We start from the raw sequence: 19806 nt of genomic DNA on the forward strand, positions 1-19806 counted from the left end.
TGGCGCGTTATGTACTTGTGCGCAGAGCGCGTACGTCGCGTGCTCCCACGGCGGACCGCCGCGGGCCACTTGTCCCCATTGAGTCTTAGCTGCAGGTAGGGACAAGGGGGTGGATGTTCGACTACAATTGAGTGGCATGACAGGCGAGAAGGGACGGGTCATGGGAACGACACCCTGCGTGTTCCAGTTATAACTTCATGCTTTCGCGCGCGCCTCTGCGTCACCTGGGGAGGTGCGGGGCGAGTGTGGGGTACTTGGACATCACTGGGGAACAATGATTAGGTTGAGCGACCCGCAGGAGCGGTTTTGACGCCGCCCTCTGAGCAGGTCATGTGAGACTTTGCCTCAAATTCAAGTTAGCCGCACTTGAACAGTAAGAAAGGGAAAACAAAGGACGAACCCTTCGAAGGTGATGCTCATTCACACTACCCAGCTATATCCGGTAGGTCCGTGGACGCAGAGAAGGCGATTCTATAGCAAAGATACCCTCGCCGTATGCCCAACACTTCTTCATCTGCCAACGGCTTACCGGTACGCCCAAAATAGAGCGCCCGAGCTAAAAGTGTCACGCGCGGGTCTTGTGGCTGCACGTATCACGGCAGCGAGCGCCCTGGGGAGGAGCACAGTAGTACCCCCTCTTCCCATGAGACAAACGGGGCCAGGCGAATTCGCTCGGTTGTTCCTCCGCCACCCTTTTCATCCGTCTCGCGTGGAAGACGATGGCCCGCGGCGGCCCGGGCGAGGACGAAGAGTTGAGATATAGATGTCGCTACCCCGCAGCTTGTCGCGCATCTCTCCTCCGACCTTGACCATGGCCGCAATCCAGTACCACTGCCGCTCGCTGACCGAGCTTCTCGAGAAACGCGCGCGCGAGACGCCGGATCGCGTCGCGATATACACTGGCGAGGCCAACGATGATTCTACCAAGCTGCTTCAGCCATTGACGTAGGACTTATATATTTGTGCTGGACCCACAACTGATTTCCCCACGTGCAGATACGGCGATGTGGCGAAGGCAGTCGACCGCCTTGCCTGGCACTACTCTGCCATCCCAGGCTTCCTGCCCGAACCAGCGGCTGATGGACTTCCACCACCACGCATCGTCGCTGTGCTCGTCAGCAGTTCTATCGATGAGTCGTTCCTCGAGATGGCGCTTGCAAAGCTCGGCATGACCGCGCTGTTGCTATCCGTCAACAACTCTGTTCAGGCGGTCGCGCACTTGACGAAGCTGACGAAGGCATCTCACCTGATATACGGGCCGCGCTTCGCAGATGATGCTCTCGAGGCTCAGCATCTGCTGCACGAGCAGGGTATCAACGTCGAGATCATTCCTGACAAGCGCTTTCCGCTTTGGGGAGAGCAGGGCGCTGCAGTGGCGTCAGTGAAGCCTTATCAGGCTCGCCTCACCCCCGACCAGGAGCGCGACCGCCCTGGCGTACTTCTCCACTCGTCTGGATCGGTAAGTAACTCGTAGCCTGAGCGAGAATGCCTTCTGACGCACCACAGACCGGCTTCCCCAAGCCCGTCTACGTGACGCACTATGGCCTCGTCGCCAACATCGCGCTCAACCAGAACAAGCCAGCATTCAGCACCCTGCCCGTGTTCCACGGCTACGGGCACTTCGCTATCTTCCGCTGTTTCTACGCTTGCCAACCTATCACGCTGTTCCCGCCACACCTCCCACTGACGTCGGGGAACATCGTGAAGGTGCTCGCAGCCTCGCCTCCGGTGAAGCAATGCTTTGCCGTCCCCTATGTAATCAAGTTGATGGGCGAGACTGTCGAGGGCATCGATGCTTTGGCAAGCTTCGACGTCGTCAGCTATGCTGGGGCTGCGCTTCCCGTCAGTATTTATCTGCTTGATTAGCGATCCGACTGACTTACACATCACTTAGGACGACCTTGGTGACCGCCTGACGAAGGCGAACGTCAACCTCCTGAGCATCTACGGCACGACAGAGGTGGGTATCTCGACTTCTCAAGCTGACCAGAATCACTGACCTCTTTACTCAGACTGGCTCCCTCATGAACTCGCAACGCGACTTCATCACCGACAAGCTCTGGAACTGGGTCCGGCCCCTCCCATCGAGCAAGGACTTCCTCGTCTTCGAGCCCCGCGGCAACGACGCCTTCGAGCTCGTCGTCAAAGACGGCTACCCTCCCAAGATCGAGACTAACCGTCCCGACGGCTCCTATGCCACCAAGGATCTCTTCCTTCAACACCCCGAGCGCCCGGGCCTATACAAGTACGTCGGCCGCCTCGACGACACGCTGGTGCAGACGCTCGGTGAGAAGACGAACCCGGTGCCCATCGAGCTGGCGATTCGGGGGAACAGCCCACTGGTGCAGGAAGCCATTGTATTCGGAGCGGGAAGGCCGCAGACGGGATGTCTGATCCTGCCGAGCGATCTGGCGAAAGATATGTCGCGCGAGGAGTTGATGGACAAGATTTGGCCGGTCATCGAGATGGCGAACGAGGCGGCGCCTACGCATTCGCGCTTGCTGCCCGAGATGATTGAGTTCTTGCCGTGAGTGCATATCTTAACGCATTGTCCATGTCCACTAATGTGACTTGCACCAGATACGGCACCCAGATCCCCGTCGCGACGAAGATGAGCATCCTCCGCCCGGCCTGCTACGCCAAGTTCAAGGACATCATCGACAAAGTCTACGACCGCTTTGAGCAGGGCAACCAGGCGGAGAAGCTTCGCCTCTCTGGACCCGACCTCGAGCAGTTCGTCTTCGACACCATCGCGAAGACCGTCGGGACGACGAAGGCCAGCTTGCTGACGCGCGACATTGACCTCTTTGCGTTTGGTGTCGACTCGCTGCAGGGCACGCGAATTCGCAATACGCTGCAGAAGAGCCTTGATATCGGCGACCAAGTCCTAGGGCAGAATGGTACGCAAGCTGCGGGTGATGCTGCGTGGGGCCTCGCTGACGCTGCTTTCAGTCGTATACGAGCATCCAACGGTGACGAAGCTCGCCGAGCACATCGCCGAGCTGCAGTCGGGCTCCGGCGCTACGACGTCCGATGCGTCCCAGCACGACTTAATGCTGAAGATGGTCGACAAGTGGGCGGAGCAGTTGACGACCAAGAAGGCTACAGGAAACGCTGGAAAGGATTCGCAGGTCGTCGTAAGTCGCATATTCGGGTAACCGCGACGTGTGAAGCTGAGATCAACATCGCAGCTCCTAACCGGCGCTACTGGCTCCCTTGGTGCACACATTCTCGCGCAGTTGACAGCCTCTCCGGCCGTAAAGAAGATCGTTTGTCTGTCACGTGCCAAGTCGCACGAAGACTCCCTTGGGCGTGTCAAGGACTCGCTCGCTCAGCGCAAGCTCTCTTTGACCCCAGAGCAAGCCGCCAAGGTCGTCTCCTACGCCGCTAACCCAAATGCCGAGGATCTTGGGCTCTCTCAGCCTGAGCACGACGCCCTGTCCGCTGAGATCACGTCTGTTATCCATGTCAGTGCTTCTTCGACCGGAATCCTTATAGAGCTGACCTTCTTGACAGAACGCCTGGCCTGTCAACTTCAACCTCAGCCTCGCCTCATACGACGAGCACGTCGGAGGGGCGCTGCATCTCATCAACCTCGCGCTCGCTTCCGCTCAGGGCGCCGACTTCTTCTTCAGCTCCTCCATCTCCTGCCGTCAGGCAGGCCCCGAGGAGCGCGTGCCGGAGGACTTCTCCGACTCTCCCTCAACGGCGGTCGGAACGGGCTACGCGCGGAGCAAGTGGGTCGTCGAGAAACTTTGTCAACGCGCGGCAGAGAAGGGCGTGCGCGTCGGTGTCTTGCGCATTGGGCAGATGGTGGGCGATACTGAGAGGTGTGTAGCGGGTCTTGACTTTTGGGTGTATTACTGACCGCCGTCCAGCGGCGTGTGGAACGAGACCGAGGCGTGGCCGCTCATGTTTAAGGGCGCGCAGACCATGGGTGCGCTTCCCAAGACCGGCGAGCGCGTATACTGGCTGCCTGTCGACTACGCCGGCAGGTCGATCTCGGAGCTCGTGTACCGCGCGGACGCGCCGCAGAGTACCGTCTACCATATCGTCGACCCGCTGCCCACGAGTTGGGACGAGGACATCCTCGGCGGCTTGCGCGATGCTGGGCTCGTGTTCGACGCCGTCGACAAGGACGAGTACGTGCGCCGGCTGGAGGCAAGCGAGCAGGACCCAGTCAAGAACCCCATCATCAAGTTGTTGGTGAGTGCACATCATTTGGGTGAGCTGCCGGAGTCGCTGAAGCCATTCCACAGCCGTTCTTCCGCGCTCGATACCAGAATGCGTTGAAGCGGGCACCCATGGTCTTCGTTACGGAGAACACAGGGAAGGTGGCGCCGAGCATTGCCAACGCGCCACCGACGACCCAAGAACTCGTGGTCAAATGGTGCAAGCACTGGCGAGAGACGGGATTCCTGCAGTAAACATAAGTGTACAAGATATAGAATGTAGATTTAGCTCCTCACCCGACTGTGTTTTGATGCTGGAAGTACGAATGATGGAAATCAGGGTCCAATGGTACGCACCTAAGCGAGACCAGCCAGTTAGAGACGTCCTGATATTCACTTTATTATTCGATGTGTGAGGGGTAATATTAATGTATCGCTCCGTCCCAGTATAACCTACTCGTGTACTATGTCCTGAAGCTATGGGGTGGTCGACTTGGTCGATGGTGCATTTGCCGCTGCGCCGGACCCTAAGAAGTCTCCGAATAGTCTCTCGGCGCGCATCTTCACGCCCTCCCAGTTGTCGAGAGCAGGGCGTACATCGAGATAGAAGGACGGCGCATTATTGGCCTGACTTCTGCCGGTGTAGAAGTCGATCACGTAGCGCGTTCGTACACCACAGCGGTCGACAATCCAATCATGTCGATCGAAGGGGGCTGAGTAACTATCCGACAGCTTCAACGAGGAGGTCTAGCAAGGCAGTAATATGGACGCACCCAAGCAATGTCATGAACGTCGCCTTGGGCGTACGCTGCGTCGGCTTGCCCTGAAAGCTAACGAGGCGGCATCCACCGCAAGCCTCGCCACCCCTTCCGGCTTCCCACTTCTGTATCTCTGCCCATGCACGTTCGTTAACCGCGTTGTGTATAGGCACAATCGTCTTCATGTCGGTCGCATGAGGGTCATGATTCTTGCGAGCCATAGCGGCAAAGAACTGCGCCTCGGATGGGTAGACCCAGTTCCCTTCCTCAGCCCCGCGCGGGATCGAGGAGACCTCACGCTCGGTGGAAAGCGATGGTCCGGCGCCGGGGGTCGACGAGTTCCCGAAGAGGCGCGCCCAAGTCGAGGTCGAGGTCGAGTTCGGGGTGTGGTCGACTGGACATTTGTCGGCGGAAGACTGCCCATGGTCGACGGGGCAGCCCCCAGAGCTCTTTGGGGGCATGTTCGTATGGTCAACGGGGCAAGACATGGTGGCGGTCGGAAACAAGCGCTCGTCGTTCCGCTCGGCGGCGAACCTACGATCGGCGGGGACCACGTGCGAGAATGCCATCAATATTTTTCGAGGCCGACTTGCATCCCTTGAGCGTGAACATCATGGGTCGCCGCAGAAAGACCAGGACGCATCTGAAGGGGGCTGGAGCGCAAGCTGCGGGTGCCGCGGAGGGCGTACCGAAGTCCTTCGTGATCAAGCATGGCCAGGTTGGCACGGCGCTCACTACTCTCGTTCGCGATCTGCGCAAAGTTATGGAACCAAACACCGCCAGTCGCCTAAAGGTGCGCCCCCCTCTCATCGGGATCTTCAGCCCCTTGACGATCTACAGGAACGGAACAGGAATAAGCTGAAAGACTACTTCACCATCGCACCTGCACTCCATGTCACCCATCTCCTCGCATTCACCCTCACCCCCGTCGCCCCCTCCCTCCGCATCGTTCGCCTCCCCGCAGGACCTACCCTCAGCTTCAGGATTGAGAGATACAGCCTCATGAAGGATATCCTTGCTAGCTCGCGCCACGCTCGTAGCATCGGCATGGAGTACCTCTCTCCTCCTCTGGTACGCAGACCATGCCACGTACCCTTTCACCCCACTTACCATCGCCCAAGTAGCTTGTTCTTGCCTCTTTCCCAAAGCCAGGGCCAGACACGCCACCACACCTTCCCCTAATCATGAAGGCTTTTCAGTCACTTTTCCCTGGCCTGTCCCCAAAGTCCCTTCGACTTTCCTCCGCCCGCCGCGTTGTCCTCGTCGCCTACAATCCCGACAAGGGTACGCTCGACTTTCGGCACTACATCATCACTGTCAAGCCACAGGGTGTCTCGCGTCGCGTCCGCAAGATCCTTGAGGGCACTGCAGGCAAGACGCACTCATCTGAGTTCCTCGATCTCGGCAACGAGAAGGACATCGCCGACTTCTTGCTACGCAAACGCGGAGAGGCTGGCCCTGACGGCGGTTACGAGAGCGCGTCGTCCGCGCAAAGCGAAGCAGGCGAAGAAGCGGATGCGGTCGATCTCGCCGAAGACTACGTCGGGCGCAATAACAAGAAGGGTCAGAGGAGAGCCGTTCGCCTTGATGAGGTCGGCCCCCGTATGGAACTCCGCCTGGTGAAGATCACGGAGGGTCTTCCGGGCAAGGAAGGAGGCGTCATATATCACGAGTTTGGTACGTCCTTCATTTACATCATAGTCCTTTACCGTGTGCTAATGAAGCCACAGTCAAGAAGAGCAAGAAAGAGACCGCCGCGCAAAAGGCAGCCCATCTTGAGAAGGAGCGGATACGCAAAGAGCGTCGCGAAGCCCAGGAGCGAAACGTTGCGAAGAAAAAAGCAGAAGAGGCCGCCAAGAAGGGCAAGGGCAAGAAGGCAGCCGCTGCAGGGGAAGACGAAGACGAAGATATGGAGGCGGCCGAAGACGAAGAAGATGAGGTTGAGGAGGACGATGGGAGCGATGGTGAGGGCGTTTGGAAGGACGACGATGAAGATTGGGACGAAGAAGAGGAGATCAGTGAGGGCGAGGATAGCGAACTGGAAGAGGCTGAACAAAGCAGCGCTAGCGAGGACGAGCGTCCACCGCCGAAAAAGGCTAAGCTACGCAGTAAGCCGCAAGGGAAGCGCCAGCGATAGTCGATTTATTCTCCATTTCTTGTGTTGTACTGTTTTCATCGATTCATGCACGTACGCTGACGGCTGTCCTTTGTTTCTTGTTACCTTGCCTTGCAAAGTTCTTGAACGATACAGTACAGAGTGTTTGCCACCAGGATGCACAACAAAGCAATACATAGGTTAATCGACCAAGAGCCCAGGAACCGCCATTCCGCCCTCGATGTCGCAGCTGCGAGGAGCTAGGTTCAGAAAGATACTCGTATCGAAGGTACGGAGGCGTACCGTGCAGAAACATAGCAATCGCGGAGTCCATCGTTAGCCAGTGCGTCGAGCCTGTGGATCTGCGAGCATGTCAGCGATGGTGGTATATACTGGGGACTCGCCTTGCAAAGGCGTAGAGAAGGGCTTGGCAACAACTAAACGCTCCAACGACGCCCGACCCTGAGTCCGAACGCCGCCTTCACTCTCCGCACGCCGACCTCAGCTTGCAGGCCAACGCGCATCGGGAGCGACGAATAAAGCCGGGCGGCTACCGCACTGGAATGGGAGCCGAGACTGCTTTCCACCCCTTCCAGCAATTACGACCCCCATTCCAGACACGATATGTCCACCGACCCGCATCCCCGCTTACCACGAATCCGCCTTGGGAGCGCCCCGAAGGACGCCCTTAGGTGGGAAGCTCTGTCGCCAGTCCACGATTTGTAAGGAAGAGAGCCGCCAGGTTATATACCCATCGCGGAAGTAAAGCCTGGTGGCGGTGCGGGAGGAAAAGCAGCCTAGTGGCGGTGCGGAAAAGATGTTTGTTGACGAGAATCTCGCGTGTGTTTGTGATTGTTGATGCGCCCACATGTGTCACATGACCCTTCGCATGTTGCCGGTGGCGTCTTCGTTCTTTGCGGCGGCTTGCCTGGTGCTTTGCTCAGTGCTCACCATCTCGAGCTAGACCAGTGCTCTTGACTATGATCAAAGGTCATTACAGTACCTTGCCTTGCAACGTCCCTCTCGCCCTTGATTGACCCCATCATTGTGTACAGTGCTCTTAGACAACACCCGCACCACACGCACGCAACAGAAGAATCGTGCGCGAGATCAGCCTACGATCTCATACGCAAGGCAAGGCTATAGCCGGTGTGACCGGAGCTTTCCCTAGTTTGGAACAGCGGAAGTTGAACATGTCACGTGGCATCATACTCGGTATCTACCGAAACTCACATGACGAAGTTCAACCTTGAGAAGACACAAACTCCACCGCAATCTACCGCGCTCGCAGGGTCTGCTGCCCAAACCCACCACACATTCTCTGAATCTACCCGTCCCCGACGTTCCTCACCTGCCCGCCGGGCAAGTTGTCGTCTTCTATCTCATTATCTCCCTACCCTCTCCCTATCGGCGCTGTTGTATCGTCTATCTGCCTATCTAACTACCCATTCGCATACTCGCGTCCGTCACTCGTCGTCACCCCCTCTGCTCAACTGACACTTCTGACCTCCTTTATCGGCCCCCAATGTGACTCGAGTATGCTCGTGTCAGGTGAGCAGGTGCGATACGAGCGCAAGGATGAGCTCGGATGCGGACGTAAGTAATGCACCCCGAAGCAGAGATTTCTGGGCGACTACCCTCATCTCCCTCTCTCATTTCTGAGACCGCTATGCACGCTCTACTCCTGTACGGCGCGCCTGCAGCGCTTGCAGCGTTCATCGCATTGTTCATCGCGCTTCGTCGCAGACGTCCTTCCCTCCCCGATTACTTCGCACTCTCCGGTGTACCACCACCAAAACCCCTTCCCCACTTCAATGTCGATACCGCTAAGCCCCGCCCCTACCGCCCCTTCCGGTGGGCCTACTTCCAGCATATGGGTGCGCGCAAATTGCCTGCTGCTTGTATGGTACCCAGACTAAATCACCATCTCAGCTCTGAAGAAGATGGAGCCCGACTGGTGGCTCGAGCTCGAATCAACCTACCGCATGCGCATCGCGCAGCGACAAGCGCTTTACGCCACCCACGTTTCCTTGATCCTCGGCGCCCTCCCCGGCTCCGAGCTCGCATGCGCGGAGCTGCTTCAAATGGTCGCTCAATGGCTCTCCGTCCGCTATCCCAATTGCTTCTCCCTCGACCCGCACACCCTCCTCTTCCAGAATCACATCCTCGGGAAGGAGGTGTGCATTAAGGGCGTGGAGGGTGCGGACGCATTGCGTGTACTGCTCGACCACGTCCCGGAGGACTTCGCCTTGACACTGGAAAACGAGAAGACGGGGCTGTATCATATGTGTGCTGGGGTGGTTTGCTCGTCTGTGGGGTGGAACGCGGCAGGTAAGATGGGAAAGCCGCTGCACGAGATCCATGGTCCGGTGCCACATTACAAGGAGAGGATGCAAATGTCGATGGATAGGTGCGGTCGAGCAGTCCCAGTCATATAGACGCACCTACTTACGAACTCGGGACAGGTACTTCAAGAGAATGGAAACCGAGAAACCCATCCAGCGCGGCTCCTGGGGCCTCGAAGTCGGCGAACCGCTCTTCCTCCAGGAGTCCGACCCCAAATTCGCCGAGCGCACACATCAGGATCCCAACCTCACCATCGACAACGTCTTCCTCCGCGTCGACTGGCAGACCCTGCGCCGTCTCCCGCGTTCGCGCGCCATCGTCTTCAACTTCAAGGCCCTCTTCACCCCGCTCACCGACTTCCGGCACGAGCCATATATCCCGCACCTGGTGCGACGGATTCTGCGCGAGGGAGATGCGCAGATCATGAACTATAAGGGCACGGAGCACGTCCTGCACAAGGTGCTCCCGGAGCTGGATGTGTATGCGAGGGAGCAGGAGGAGAAGGGGTGGGTGCCGAGGGATTGGAAGGAACGTACCTTAGACGAGGACCCATTCTATCCAGGATGGGAGAAGCACATGACATACGCATATTAGACCTAGTCAGAATCGAGCAACCCATCTAACTCTGCCTCTTCTTCTGCGGTCATCTGGAACTCTGGCTTTGCCTTCGCCTTTGCGGAGGGTTTTGACGCGACAACCTTTGGCTTGGGTTGGAGCAGGTCTGGTGGAAAAGGTTGAGGACATGAGCGGAGCTAGTGCTAGCACACACACCACTCAGTCGCCACTTGCGAATCGTATTGTCCAAGCTGGCGCTCACAAGCCACGGCTCCACGCGAGTCTGGCCGTCCTCCCCTACAGTCCGCCGAATCCACAGCCTCAGTAGCGTCACGTTGTGCCAATGCGCGTCCACCTCGCCTATGAGCTCTGGCTCGTCGGGTGTCGATACATCGTATGTGCGGATGACATCCCCAGCCGCCGTGAAGAGGTATGGCTCTGCTAGATCTGTCAACGCCAGAGGCAGAATCGCCTTGACGCCGCCTGGATGGGTGATAGCCGGTGGTGGCTTGGTCTTCTTGTCATCTACTTCGGCGAGCGGCACAAGCTGCACGGTCTCATCCGTCGATGCTGAGGGAATTGTTCAGCACAAGACTTCAAAGAGATTCTATGGACGAACCTGTCCACATGTATTCGGGCGCGACGTGTAGATCGTTCACGCCTGTCCGATGGTGCGTGAACTCGCGCTTGAGGGTGCTGCGCCAGTATGCAGGTTCGGAGTCTTGCTTCGTGAGTTCCCATAGCCGTATTATACCCATAGTATCAGCCGTATACAAGGTAGCAGTCTTGTCCGACGTCGCGGTTGCGTGTAGACATTGGATGGGTCTCGTGTGCGAGTCGATGGTTCCGACGTTATGCAGAGGCTTGCCATCTGCAGCGGATGAAAGGTCCCTGAATACACCATGAGGGAACATAACAAAGGGAGCTGTAATGACACACCATAGGCGCACAATCTTGTCAGAGCCTCCGGATATAAGCAGGTTCAAGGAGGGAACGACGAAGAGGGTTTTCACGAAGTCTGAGTGCGCATCGGTGGTCGAGATCAGAGACTTGTCCTAACAAGGTGTGAGGAGGTGCGAGAACGGCGTGGGGGAAAGACTTACCTGGGTATTCCAGAGCCTGATGGTCTTGAATCATACGTCAGGTTGAGAGGTCGAAGAGAGCATGGCGGTCATACCTTGTCCCAGGAGCCTGAGATGAGGATTCCCTTCTCATCGGTCGGAGAGCCGTTCACGAACGCGATCGAGGTAACGGGGCCGCCATGCCCTGAATACAGCTGCAACGTATTTCCTGTCTTCCGTGACCATGAGCATCGTATGCACAAGTGTCCCTTCGGCAAATGCACCTCCAAATCCAGCTTGCGAATCTTGTGCGAGTTCTCAGCTATCCAGGCATCGTTCCCGACGATCTTGATGTCCAGGGGGACACCCTTTAGCTTGAGCGGGTCGCCGAGATCTTTGGTCTCTTCCGCCTTCCGCCTGCGAGCCTCGACTGAATTCGGTCGACGCGTCTTGAAACAAGCACGGCAGACGTACTTCGTCCTTGACTAGCTGAGCCTCCGAGACGAGGAATTTGGACGTGTCTGCACCGCTCATGGTGGGCGTGGGGAGTAAGAGGCGCGCAGGCGATCGTCCATCGCGCTTCTTGCTTCCCGCCATCACTGGCACGGCCCCCTTCGACTCTCGCCGACCTCGCCTACAGCCTACCGCCAGACTACTATCCACAAGACTACCCTAGACGACGACATCATGCCCCACGCGACTATGTTCCCTAGATTCGCTCACAAAAGGTCCCCCGGCACTGCTCTAGGAGGCTGGCAACTACAACCCTTCGAGACGAGCCAACCTGACGAACCTATGCCCACTGCTAAGCATGTTTCTGCCCCGCCGAAGGAGACTGGTCCTGCTCTCTCTTACGACGCGTCTATCGGTATCGCTATCGGCTGCATTGCTGGCGGATTCATTCTCCTCTACGTCGTTTGCTCGCTTTACCAACGTCGCGCTCGTCGTCGGGCCAGGCGTGAACGAAGGCTTAACGCGCCAGCCTACACTCCCACGAAGTCGAAGGTCGTATTCCCCTACAAGACGGTACCCCACATACCTCATCGCCGGCTCCTCCGCTGACGCGCATCCTCAGATTCCGGATTCCTCCTTCAACAGGCCTACTCCCGCCTTACAACGCCCTGCCTCTATTCTACCCTGGAAGGTCCACAGTCCCCAACCCAAGCTTGTTGACAAGCGCGTCTCCTTCGTTGGGCGGGCCGCGAACCGCTTCTCTACCATGATCACCTCCGCCCGCAAGTCGAAGCTCTGGGCTCCCGCTCCTGCCGCCACGACCTCCTCTCGCATCTCTGCGCTCTATCGTCCCTCTGCTCGTTACGGTCCCCCTATCTGCCCAAAGACTGCCGAATGCTGGAAGCTCGCCGACGACCTCGTCGGCGCCCACCCCGCTGCGATGCACCTCGAAGCCCGCCCCCGCGGCCAGCCGTTCGGTCACAACCAGCCCATCATGTTCCGCTGGGCGGAGAACCCTTTCGACGGCGCCATCGTCCCGAAGCTCAAGACCGACGCTATCGACGCTCTGGATCGCCTCGTCGTCGGCCCTGAACAGGAGGCGAAGTACCCTACCCTCGCGCGCTCTGGCAGCGGACCGAAGATCATGGTCACGCAGCCTAGCTCTGATCTCGTTAATGCTGTGTCTCGCGTTGGTCAACAGCCTCAACCTGAAGAACGCGTCTTCGTACAAACCCCGTCTCTTCAGTCGAACGTGCGCATGCCGGTAATCACTCGTCCTCCGCACGCGCAGGCTCTCCAGTCCCGGGACATCAACAGGCAAGCACCTTCGTCGTCGCACAACAAAGGCGGGTCGGGTGGAGGGCAGCGTGTTGTGTACCCCTTCGCTCAGAAGGAAAACGCAATGGGCAACTATCCTGTCGCCTATGTAGCGCAAGCCTTCTAAATCGGGAATCATAGAAGGTGGAGGCCAATGAACTCGAAGCAGGTCATGTATTTTATGCTGTACAACATGGGTATAACGGGGGATTATGGAGAGCTTGAAAGTCGAAAGGAATGGAAGTGTCTTTTGGTGCGCAGCTTTCATCCACCTCAGGCCTTGTGCGCGTCCCAGAACTCGGACAATGCGAACGCAGAACGCTTGTAGGTCCGCTCGAGCGTCGTGTAGTTCACGTGCTGGATGCCAAACTTGACGGCGAGGCCGCTCGCCCATTCGGCGTTGTCAATCATCGCTGTTGTGTGTCAGTCGTTGGGCAAGCACTCCAGCTTTAGTAAAGGCAGCTCACCCCAGGCGAAGATGCCTCCGATGGGCAGTCCGTCCTCGTGGATCGCCTGCAGGATCTCGCCGAGGTAGGTCATGTAGTAGTCTGGTGGAGGTCAGAACGATGAGCGAAGAGAAAGGTATTCAACTCACTCGTCCGCCCAACATCCTCCTTGATCTCTGCCAACGTCTTGCGCTCATCCTCAAGCGGCTCCGCAAAACCGAACTCGGAGACATACTACAAAACAAGTCAGTAACGTCGACCCATTCCCTAGTCTTGCGTCCAGACCACGAAGGAACCTCGACTCACAATCTTCGGACTCGGCCACCTCTTCTGCAACTCATTGAGAAGCCCGCGCACGCCCTGCGGCGTCGATGCCAGCCAGTCCGTGCGCGGGTCCGCGGCAGGTCCCTCCAACCAGCCCTCGTCACCATCGTACAAGACCGCCTCGTTACACTGCGGCCAGTTGGGATCGGAGGGGTTGTTCACGCATGCATCGAGCCCTCCCTCCGGGGCGCGAACATAGCTCGAGCGGTATGAGTCGATGGCGTAGAAGTCGGCAGAGCCTGGATGCGAGAATGGAATGGTCAATGGGTGAGTATCCTCAAACAGCAGGGTAGGGGGCAAAAGAAAGCTCACCAAGCAAATCCGCCTTCTCCTCCTCCGTGAACCGCGGGAGGTACTCCTCTGACAGCGTATCCTTCACAGTCTGCGGCCAGTCGCCCGTGGTGTAGATCGGGTCGGAATACAGGCCGATCTGGAAGGCCGCATGGCGCTCGACAGCCTCAATGTCTTCGGTGTTGTTGGCGCGCCAGGGGGTGCCGCTGCGTATAGTCAGTACCGTGACAGATTCGTCCTGAATGCTCTCGGGCGCGAATGATTGACGAATGCGAGGAACCTACATGAAATCGTCGTTTTTCAAGCCGATCTCGCCCGTGATGTTCATCCCCCGGAAGGCTGCAGCATCCGTAGTCAGCATCTCTCATATCCTGCGGAACAGGATAGGTGCGTACCTTTGACGGCGCCAGCATGCGCTTTGACTAGTTGTAGTCAAGACCCGTCAGCGTTCATGATAAGTCGCCAACAAACAAACCACCCACGCAAGTTGTAGGCGCAATGGTAAGGCGCGGTTGAGATGTTAACGCCGGGAGTGAATATGCCTTGGAAACGTTCGTGAGCAAGAGTAGTCCTTGTAGCGACGAAAATTTGCTCACTGAAAGCGGCAATCTGATTGCAGTACTCCAGAGGCTCATTGAAGGTGACCCTGAAGCTGGGTCAGAGACCATCCATGTGTATCGGAGCCATACACAAACCAGGTCTTGACGCGGTCACCGTAGGCTTGGAAGACGGTCTTGGCGTAACTAGTGGGAGACGTCAGTCATGGATGTTCGCCGGCGCAGATCATCTGACGCACTTCACGAAGTCATCCACAATCTTGGGCGAAGCAAACCCTCCATAGTAGAGTTGCAAAGCCAGTGGTAGGTCCCAGTGAACTGAACGCATAGTCAGTGCTGTACTTCAGCGGGAAACTGGAATAGCGCACACAATGTAATGACCGGTTCGACACCGTATTCCAGATGCGTGTCGATGACTGTAGGCGTTGAGAACCAACAGAGCGTCAGGCAGCTCAAATTTTACCATCGGAATAGTGATCCAGGCCTTCTTGGTTAACCTTCGAGTCCGCCGCTCCGAATGGGAAGATTCTCGCCCAAGAAAGCCTGCGCATTGTCAGCGATGCCTCCAAGGAGGAATCTTGAGATTCCTCACGAGAAGGAGTTCATATTGAGTCCGAGGGCGGCAACTCGCGCGACGTCCTCTTTGTACAGGTAGTAGTGCAAGTCGACGATATCACCTGCCGCTGGTCAGCTTTATGAAGTAGGACTGCATAAGTCCATACCATTCGTCCCGTCGGCGATCACAGACGGTACGTGTGAGATGAAATCCCACATCGTAGGCCCCTTGCCTTCCTTCTTCGTCGCGCCCTCGACCTGGTACGACGCGCTCGCGACGCCGAACTTGAAGCCACTGGGGAACTTGAGATCGGGCAGAATGTCCTTTGGCGCCGGTGCGTAGAAGGCCGGATAGAGCGGAGGCGGTGGCGAAGGGAGAGCGGTGGTTGTCGGCGTCGCTGTAGTCGTGAAGGGAGGCTCCTTGGGAGCACCGAGCTGCAAGGTAGTGTGTTTGGCGCGCGACAACGCGTTGAAAAACGCGTGCAAAGGGAAGTTGACGTACCACCAGACCCCACAGTAGTTCAAGCCCTATGTCAGAGAAATCTGGACTAATGGACCCGACAAGAGGCAGAGAAGCGTTCGAAGTCGTTGTCGCCGCTGGCGGGGCGTCGCTCACAGACGTCGTCGCGGTTGGGGTCAGGACCGATGTCGCCGAGAATGAGGCATTAGAAGAGCTGCTGGCAGCCGCTCGTGCACACGATGCGTAAAAAAGGACGCTGACTCCAATGCATTGCAAGGCGCGCATGGTGACGAGAACGCGCAGTGCGAGGGAGGGAAAGCCGCACTCGGAGACTACACCACCACCATGCTCTTATAGCCCACCCCTTACCAGTCGTCGGCTGATCGGGTACCATACGGTCCACGAGATCGAGCCCGTCCCATGGCGCGGGCTTGGGGCCGCCGGACGAGAAGTGTTCTGATCCGTTTCAATGCGACGACGCAGAAGCAGCCGTCGGAATTCATGCTGTAGCTCGCGTCATCTTCCCACACCGAGGCAAGGTTCACCTTCAGCGTGAGTGTGTATAACCGAAGAAGGCGGCTGAATTGCAACGTAAAGCGACGATGCCAACCAACTTTTGTTTGTGCATGCTTGACCGTGACAGAAATTGCCGTATATGGATCTTTGACAAGCAAGCACAAATATGGCCCCATTCTCATTCCTACCAGCCGACGGCGTGAATCAAACAAAGGAATGCTCCTTCACTCATCCTCGAGGTCCAGTGCGACTTAGGACATTATAATGTTCCTTCCCTCCCCGCATCGGTCATCCATTCTGCCCGATGCAGAAGCTAGTTGAGCCCACTTGGCTGCGGTGCCTTTCGAAGCCCGCCCTAGCATTGTAGCAAGCGGCCCGGCCGTACAGGTCCCGTGAAGCTAACTGTATTCGGCTGATCGGTCATTCGATGGCTCATTGGTGACCCTCACGCGATACAGAAGTCAGCGAACCCGGGTGAGTACTTAGAGAACGTGAACAGGTATTGCAGCAAAGATGATCATGGAGCAAATCGTATGCAGCTATAGTACATTTCAACGTTGGGACATAACGAGGCGTTACAGGTGAGATGACTGAGAATTGTCTGCGCGCTGGTCCATCATCTGCGGGACATTGCCTCAAGTCTTGTGCGCGTCCCAAAACTCGGAAAGCGCAATCGCCGAGCGCTTGTAAACCCTCTCCAGCGTTGTGTAGTTGACGTACTGAATGCCGAACTTCGCGCTAATGCCGCTCTGCCATTCAGTGTTGTCGACCATCGCTAGCGGATCGTCAGATTCAGCAATCCCCCTATAAAGCAGAGAGTGACTCACCCCAGGCAAAGACGCCCTCGATTGGCAGCCCATCCTCGTGGATCGCCTGCAGAATCTCGCCGAGGTAGGTCATGTAGTAGTCTGGAGAGGATTAGCTTGAAGGTGAGAAGAGAGGGAGGGGCCAAGCTATCCACTCACTCGTCCGCCCGACATCCTCCTTGATCTGAGACAAGGTTTTCCGTTCGTTCTCGAAGGGCTCAGTGAACCCGAACTCGGAGATATACTGCGGAATCAAGCCTTCAGCATCCTTCCCCACTCATTTACACGACTCCTACTCACAATCTTCGGACTCGGCCACCGCCTATGCAGCTCGTTCAGTAGCCCTCGCAGGCTCTGCGGCGTCGCGATCAACCAATCGGTGCGCAGATCCGCCTGGATGCCGACAGACCAGCCGTAGTCGGCGTCGTACGTGACTTGCTCGTTGCACTGCGGCCAATTGGGGTCGGAGGAGTCGTTGACACAGGCGGCGATCCCGTTCTCGGGCGCGCGGATGAAGAAGGAGCGGTAGGAGTCGATGGCGAAGAAGTCGGCGGAGCCTGGTAAGGGGGGGCTGGCGTCAGAGTTTGCGGGGGATGGGATGGAGAAGACGGAATACAGATGTCGGAACACACGACGGAGTACAGAGGACGGAGTGTCAATAATCGAAGAAAGAGCTCACCGAGCAAGTCCGCCTTCTCCTCCTCCGTAAAGCGGGGTAGGTACTCTTCAGGCAGAGTATCCTTCAAGATCTGCGGCCAATCGCCCGTAGTATACAACGGGTCGGAGAACATGCCGATCTGGAACGCCGCATGCCGTTCGACAGCATCTGCATCCTCGGTGTTGTTCGCGCGCCATGGGGTGCCGCTGAGAAACCGTCTCTAGCTCCAGAACAGTTTTCTCTCTCTCCGGGAAATAAGCCACTCACACAAAATCATCGTTCTTCAGCGCGATCTCGCCCGAGATGTTCATGGCACGGAAGGCTACAGCGAACAGGTCAGCGGTGTGCCAGTCTGCCAAGCGCAACAGCGTAAGTACGTACCTCTAACGGCCCCAGCATGCGCTTTGACTACAGGGAGATCGTTAGACTAGATCGGCGGGGTGCTGGCATGACCACTAACGCAAGTTGTACGCGCAATGATACAGCGCCGTCGAGGAGTTGACGCCGGGTCCAAGCGTTGCGTCTGCATAGATCAGCACACGTTGTTTGCATGTTCTGAAGCTACGCACTGAACGGGTACGAGGCAATTTGGTCACAGTACACATGAGGTTCGTTGAATGTGTACCTGCAGATTCATTACATGGATGATACCCCATCGGGGCGAGAAGAGGATGTACGCACCAGGTTTTCACTCGACCATTGTATGCTTGAAACAGAGTCTTGGCATAGCTGGCGACAACATTGAGTGATCGTGGCTTGGACATGTCGAAAGAATTATATGCACTTCACGAAGTCATCGACGATCTTCGGGGAAGTGAACCCGCCGTAGTAAGCCTGAAGTGCGAGCGGTGTGTCCCAGTGGACTAAGAGAAGTGTCGGCGCTTTGTTTACCGGGAGCAGGCAGAGCGACGTACATAGCGTGACGACGGGCTCGACGCCGTATGCCAAGTGAGTATCGATGACTGCAGGGAATGAGTATGAGACAACGATGCGCGATTGCCACCCTACCATCTGAGTAGTGGTCGATACCCTCTTGGTTCACAGGCGAGTCCGCAGTACCGAACGGAAAGATCCTCGCCCAGGATATACTATGCATCGTCAGCATCACGGTGAGAACTTAGAAGGATATATGTGAGGTGGCTGACGAGAAGGAATGCGTATTCAGTCCCAACGCAGCGATCCTCGCGACGTCTTCCTTGTAGAGATAGTAGTAAAGGTCGACGACGTCGCCTGTGAAGTGTCAGCATACTTTGATAGACGGCTCAAAAGCGCCGAGTCTCACCGGTCGTATTGTCGAGAACACCTCCTGGCTGACGCGAGGCCCAGTCCCACATAGTCGGCCCCTTGCCTTCGTTCTTGGTTGCACCCTCGACCTGATACGCCGCCGTAGCGACGCCGTATTTGAAGCCCTCGGGAAACTTCAAATCAGGAAGGACATCCTTAGGCTCTGGTGCATAGAATGCCGGGTAAAGGGACGGAGGAGGCGGAGGAAGCGCAATCGACGGCTGCGGTGTAGCGGTCGTCGTGAAGGGTGGCTCTTCCACCGGACCCACCTGAGCAAGCGATGTAAGTATGCTGAGTGTCAAGACGTCAATGTATGAGCGAAGGCAGACGTACCACATCCCACAGCTGCTCAAGCCCTTCGGCGGAGTACTGGGGAGTGATGGAGCCGACTGGGGGGAAAGAAGCGCCCGAGGTGACTGTCGCTGATGGTATGGAGTCGATTACGGTGACCGTCACCGCGGTTGGGGGCGGGGCAAAGGTCGCTGATGAAGAGGCATTGCGAGCTATGGTCCTCTCAGCTCGCGTGTACAACGCGTAGATAAGACCGGCTTGGACGTATGACGGCAAGGCCCGCATCCTCGCGAAGTACCCTCGTAGTGAAAGCCGGAGGCCGCACTGTAGATTGCTTGCGTTTATAAGAGCAGCCCTCACTCATCTGGTGACCGTGCAGCATATGTTCGACCGGGTCGCGCCAGTCCCATGACCAGGTAGGAAGAGTGCTCAATGCACACCGTGATTGCTAGATAGTATCGCGGGCCGGACGAGAGCTTTGTAAATTGTATGTCCGCGTCGATGCGGGGATCGGTGAGAGTATTGTGTGGTGGCGTCATACATCTGAGCGGAGGACAGGCCTCAGGCCCGCCTACAGCGCGAGCAGAGTCATAGGTATAGCCGGCAATGACTAACCGAGTTCATTTTTTTGGGCAGAAGCGTTCATTGTTCCTGCGTCGCGCTATGTTGCTCGTAATCTCAACAGTGCGCGCATGTGCCATGGACGACGGCCCTGGCTTGTGAGTATCAACGAACAAAGTTGCTTCGTCAAATGTCCTCGATTACATGTAGAGGGAATCATAGATGACCACGCCGCTACTGACGGTCAGAAAAGACTTGTTGCAAGTAGAAGACAAGCGTCAATTCTTCCGATTTGGGCAT

General features: G+C 57.1%; 7 protein-coding genes across 7 annotated transcripts; 4 read left to right on the top strand and 3 right to left on the bottom strand.

The window, feature by feature from the left end:
* Positions 1–811: 811 nt before the first annotated feature.
* Positions 812–7067, top strand: SCHCODRAFT_02661716 (acetyl-CoA synthetase-like protein; the record flags this gene model as incomplete). The annotated part of the gene is made up of 18 exons (XM_003035800.2): positions 812–945; positions 997–1459; positions 1507–1842; positions 1895–1960; positions 2013–2527; positions 2581–2900; positions 2953–3137; positions 3192–3467; positions 3517–3830; positions 3879–4206; positions 4260–4423; positions 4456–4521; positions 4650–4765; positions 5202–5484; positions 5558–5723; positions 5771–6001; positions 6055–6607; positions 6661–7067. 18 exons carry the CDS (start codon positions 812–814, stop codon positions 7065–7067), a joined length of 4923 nt encoding a protein of 1640 aa, XP_003035846.1.
* Positions 7068–7208: 141 nt separating this feature from the next.
* Positions 7209–7417, top strand: SCHCODRAFT_02607221 (uncharacterized protein; the record flags this gene model as incomplete). Its single annotated transcript, XM_050344255.1, has 2 exons — positions 7209–7275; positions 7329–7417. Coding segments are annotated over 2 exons (150 nt in total), but the record flags the coding sequence as incomplete, so codon positions are not given.
* Positions 7418–8614: 1197 nt separating this feature from the next.
* On the top strand, positions 8615–10011 carry SCHCODRAFT_02607222 (uncharacterized protein). The gene is made up of 3 exons (XM_003035799.2): positions 8615–8902; positions 8958–9435; positions 9491–10011. Exons 1-3 carry the CDS (start codon positions 8695–8697, stop codon positions 9963–9965), a joined length of 1161 nt encoding a protein of 386 aa, XP_003035845.1. The 5' UTR covers positions 8615–8694; the 3' UTR covers positions 9966–10011.
* SCHCODRAFT_01168186 (WD40 repeat-like protein) lies at positions 9968–11521 on the bottom strand (the record flags this gene model as incomplete). Its single annotated transcript, XM_003034967.2, has 8 exons — positions 9968–10092; positions 10143–10496; positions 10546–10817; positions 10866–10981; positions 11030–11053; positions 11104–11220; positions 11272–11412; positions 11462–11521. 8 exons carry the CDS (start codon positions 11519–11521, stop codon positions 9968–9970), a joined length of 1209 nt encoding a protein of 402 aa, XP_003035013.1.
* A 107-nt stretch (positions 11522–11628) lies between these two features.
* On the top strand, positions 11629–12884 carry SCHCODRAFT_02562398 (uncharacterized protein; the record flags this gene model as incomplete). The annotated part of the gene is made up of 2 exons (XM_003035798.3): positions 11629–12013; positions 12063–12884. Exons 1-2 carry the CDS (start codon positions 11675–11677, stop codon positions 12882–12884), a joined length of 1161 nt encoding a protein of 386 aa, XP_003035844.1. The 5' UTR covers positions 11629–11674.
* Positions 12761–15833, bottom strand: SCHCODRAFT_02607228 (glycoside hydrolase). The gene is made up of 16 exons (XM_003034966.3): positions 15433–15833; positions 15098–15365; positions 14968–15052; positions 14839–14918; positions 14744–14791; positions 14615–14693; positions 14514–14561; positions 14415–14464; positions 14301–14360; positions 14214–14240; positions 14103–14157; positions 13840–14024; positions 13510–13766; positions 13353–13437; positions 13225–13305; positions 12761–13170 (listed from the first exon to the last, which is right to left on the bottom strand). The coding sequence occupies exons 1-16, from the start codon at positions 15673–15675 to the stop codon at positions 13031–13033; spliced, it is 1791 nt and encodes a 596-aa protein (XP_003035012.1). The 5' UTR covers positions 15676–15833; the 3' UTR covers positions 12761–13030.
* A 571-nt stretch (positions 15834–16404) lies between these two features.
* SCHCODRAFT_02607232 (glycoside hydrolase) lies at positions 16405–19551 on the bottom strand. The gene is made up of 16 exons (XM_003034965.3): positions 18988–19551; positions 18653–18923; positions 18516–18600; positions 18379–18458; positions 18285–18332; positions 18155–18233; positions 18052–18099; positions 17940–17995; positions 17831–17893; positions 17752–17778; positions 17638–17692; positions 17392–17576; positions 17013–17269; positions 16872–16956; positions 16734–16814; positions 16405–16681 (listed from the first exon to the last, which is right to left on the bottom strand). The coding sequence occupies exons 1-16, from the start codon at positions 19228–19230 to the stop codon at positions 16542–16544; spliced, it is 1803 nt and encodes a 600-aa protein (XP_003035011.1). The 5' UTR covers positions 19231–19551; the 3' UTR covers positions 16405–16541.
* Positions 19552–19806: the final 255 nt, after the last annotated feature.

The sequence above is a fragment of the Schizophyllum commune genome (assembly GCF_000143185.2).
Source record: "Schizophyllum commune H4-8 unplaced genomic scaffold SCHCOscaffold_1, whole genome shotgun sequence".
Lineage (NCBI taxonomy): Eukaryota > Fungi > Basidiomycota > Agaricomycetes > Agaricales > Schizophyllaceae > Schizophyllum > Schizophyllum commune.

What these genes read in the sequence shown, in the direction of transcription:
- SCHCODRAFT_02607222 (XM_003035799.2), top strand. Translation starts at nt 8,695, where the DNA reads ATGCACGCTCTACTCCTGTACGGCGCGCCTGCAGCGCTTGCAGCGTTC. An exon ending in GGCCTACTTCCAGCATATGG is followed by an intron (nt 8,903 to 8,957) that starts GTGCGCGCAAAT and finishes TCACCATCTCAG; the next exon opens with CTCTGAAGAAGATGGAGCCC. An exon ending in ATGCAAATGTCGATGGATAG is followed by an intron (nt 9,436 to 9,490) that starts GTGCGGTCGAGC and finishes AACTCGGGACAG; the next exon opens with GTACTTCAAGAGAATGGAAA.
- SCHCODRAFT_02607232 (XM_003034965.3), bottom strand. Translation starts at nt 19,230, where the DNA reads ATGCGGGCCTTGCCGTCATACGTCCAAGCCGGTCTTATCTACGCGTTG. An exon ending in CTGAAGAACGATGATTTTGT is followed by an intron (nt 17,577 to 17,637) that starts GTGAGTGGCTTA and finishes ACGGTTTCTCAG; the next exon opens with CGGCACCCCATGGCGCGCGA. An exon ending in CGAGGGCGTCTTTGCCTGGG is followed by an intron (nt 16,682 to 16,733) that starts GTGAGTCACTCT and finishes ACGATCCGCTAG; the next exon opens with CGATGGTCGACAACACTGAA.
- SCHCODRAFT_02607228 (XM_003034966.3), bottom strand. Translation starts at nt 15,675, where the DNA reads ATGCGCGCCTTGCAATGCATTGGAGTCAGCGTCCTTTTTTACGCATCG. An exon ending in CCATTGCGCCTACAACTTGC is followed by an intron (nt 14,241 to 14,300) that starts GTGGGTGGTTTG and finishes GACTACAACTAG; the next exon opens with TCAAAGCGCATGCTGGCGCC. An exon ending in GGAGGATGTTGGGCGGACGA is followed by an intron (nt 13,306 to 13,352) that starts GTGAGTTGAATA and finishes GACCTCCACCAG; the next exon opens with ACTACTACATGACCTACCTC.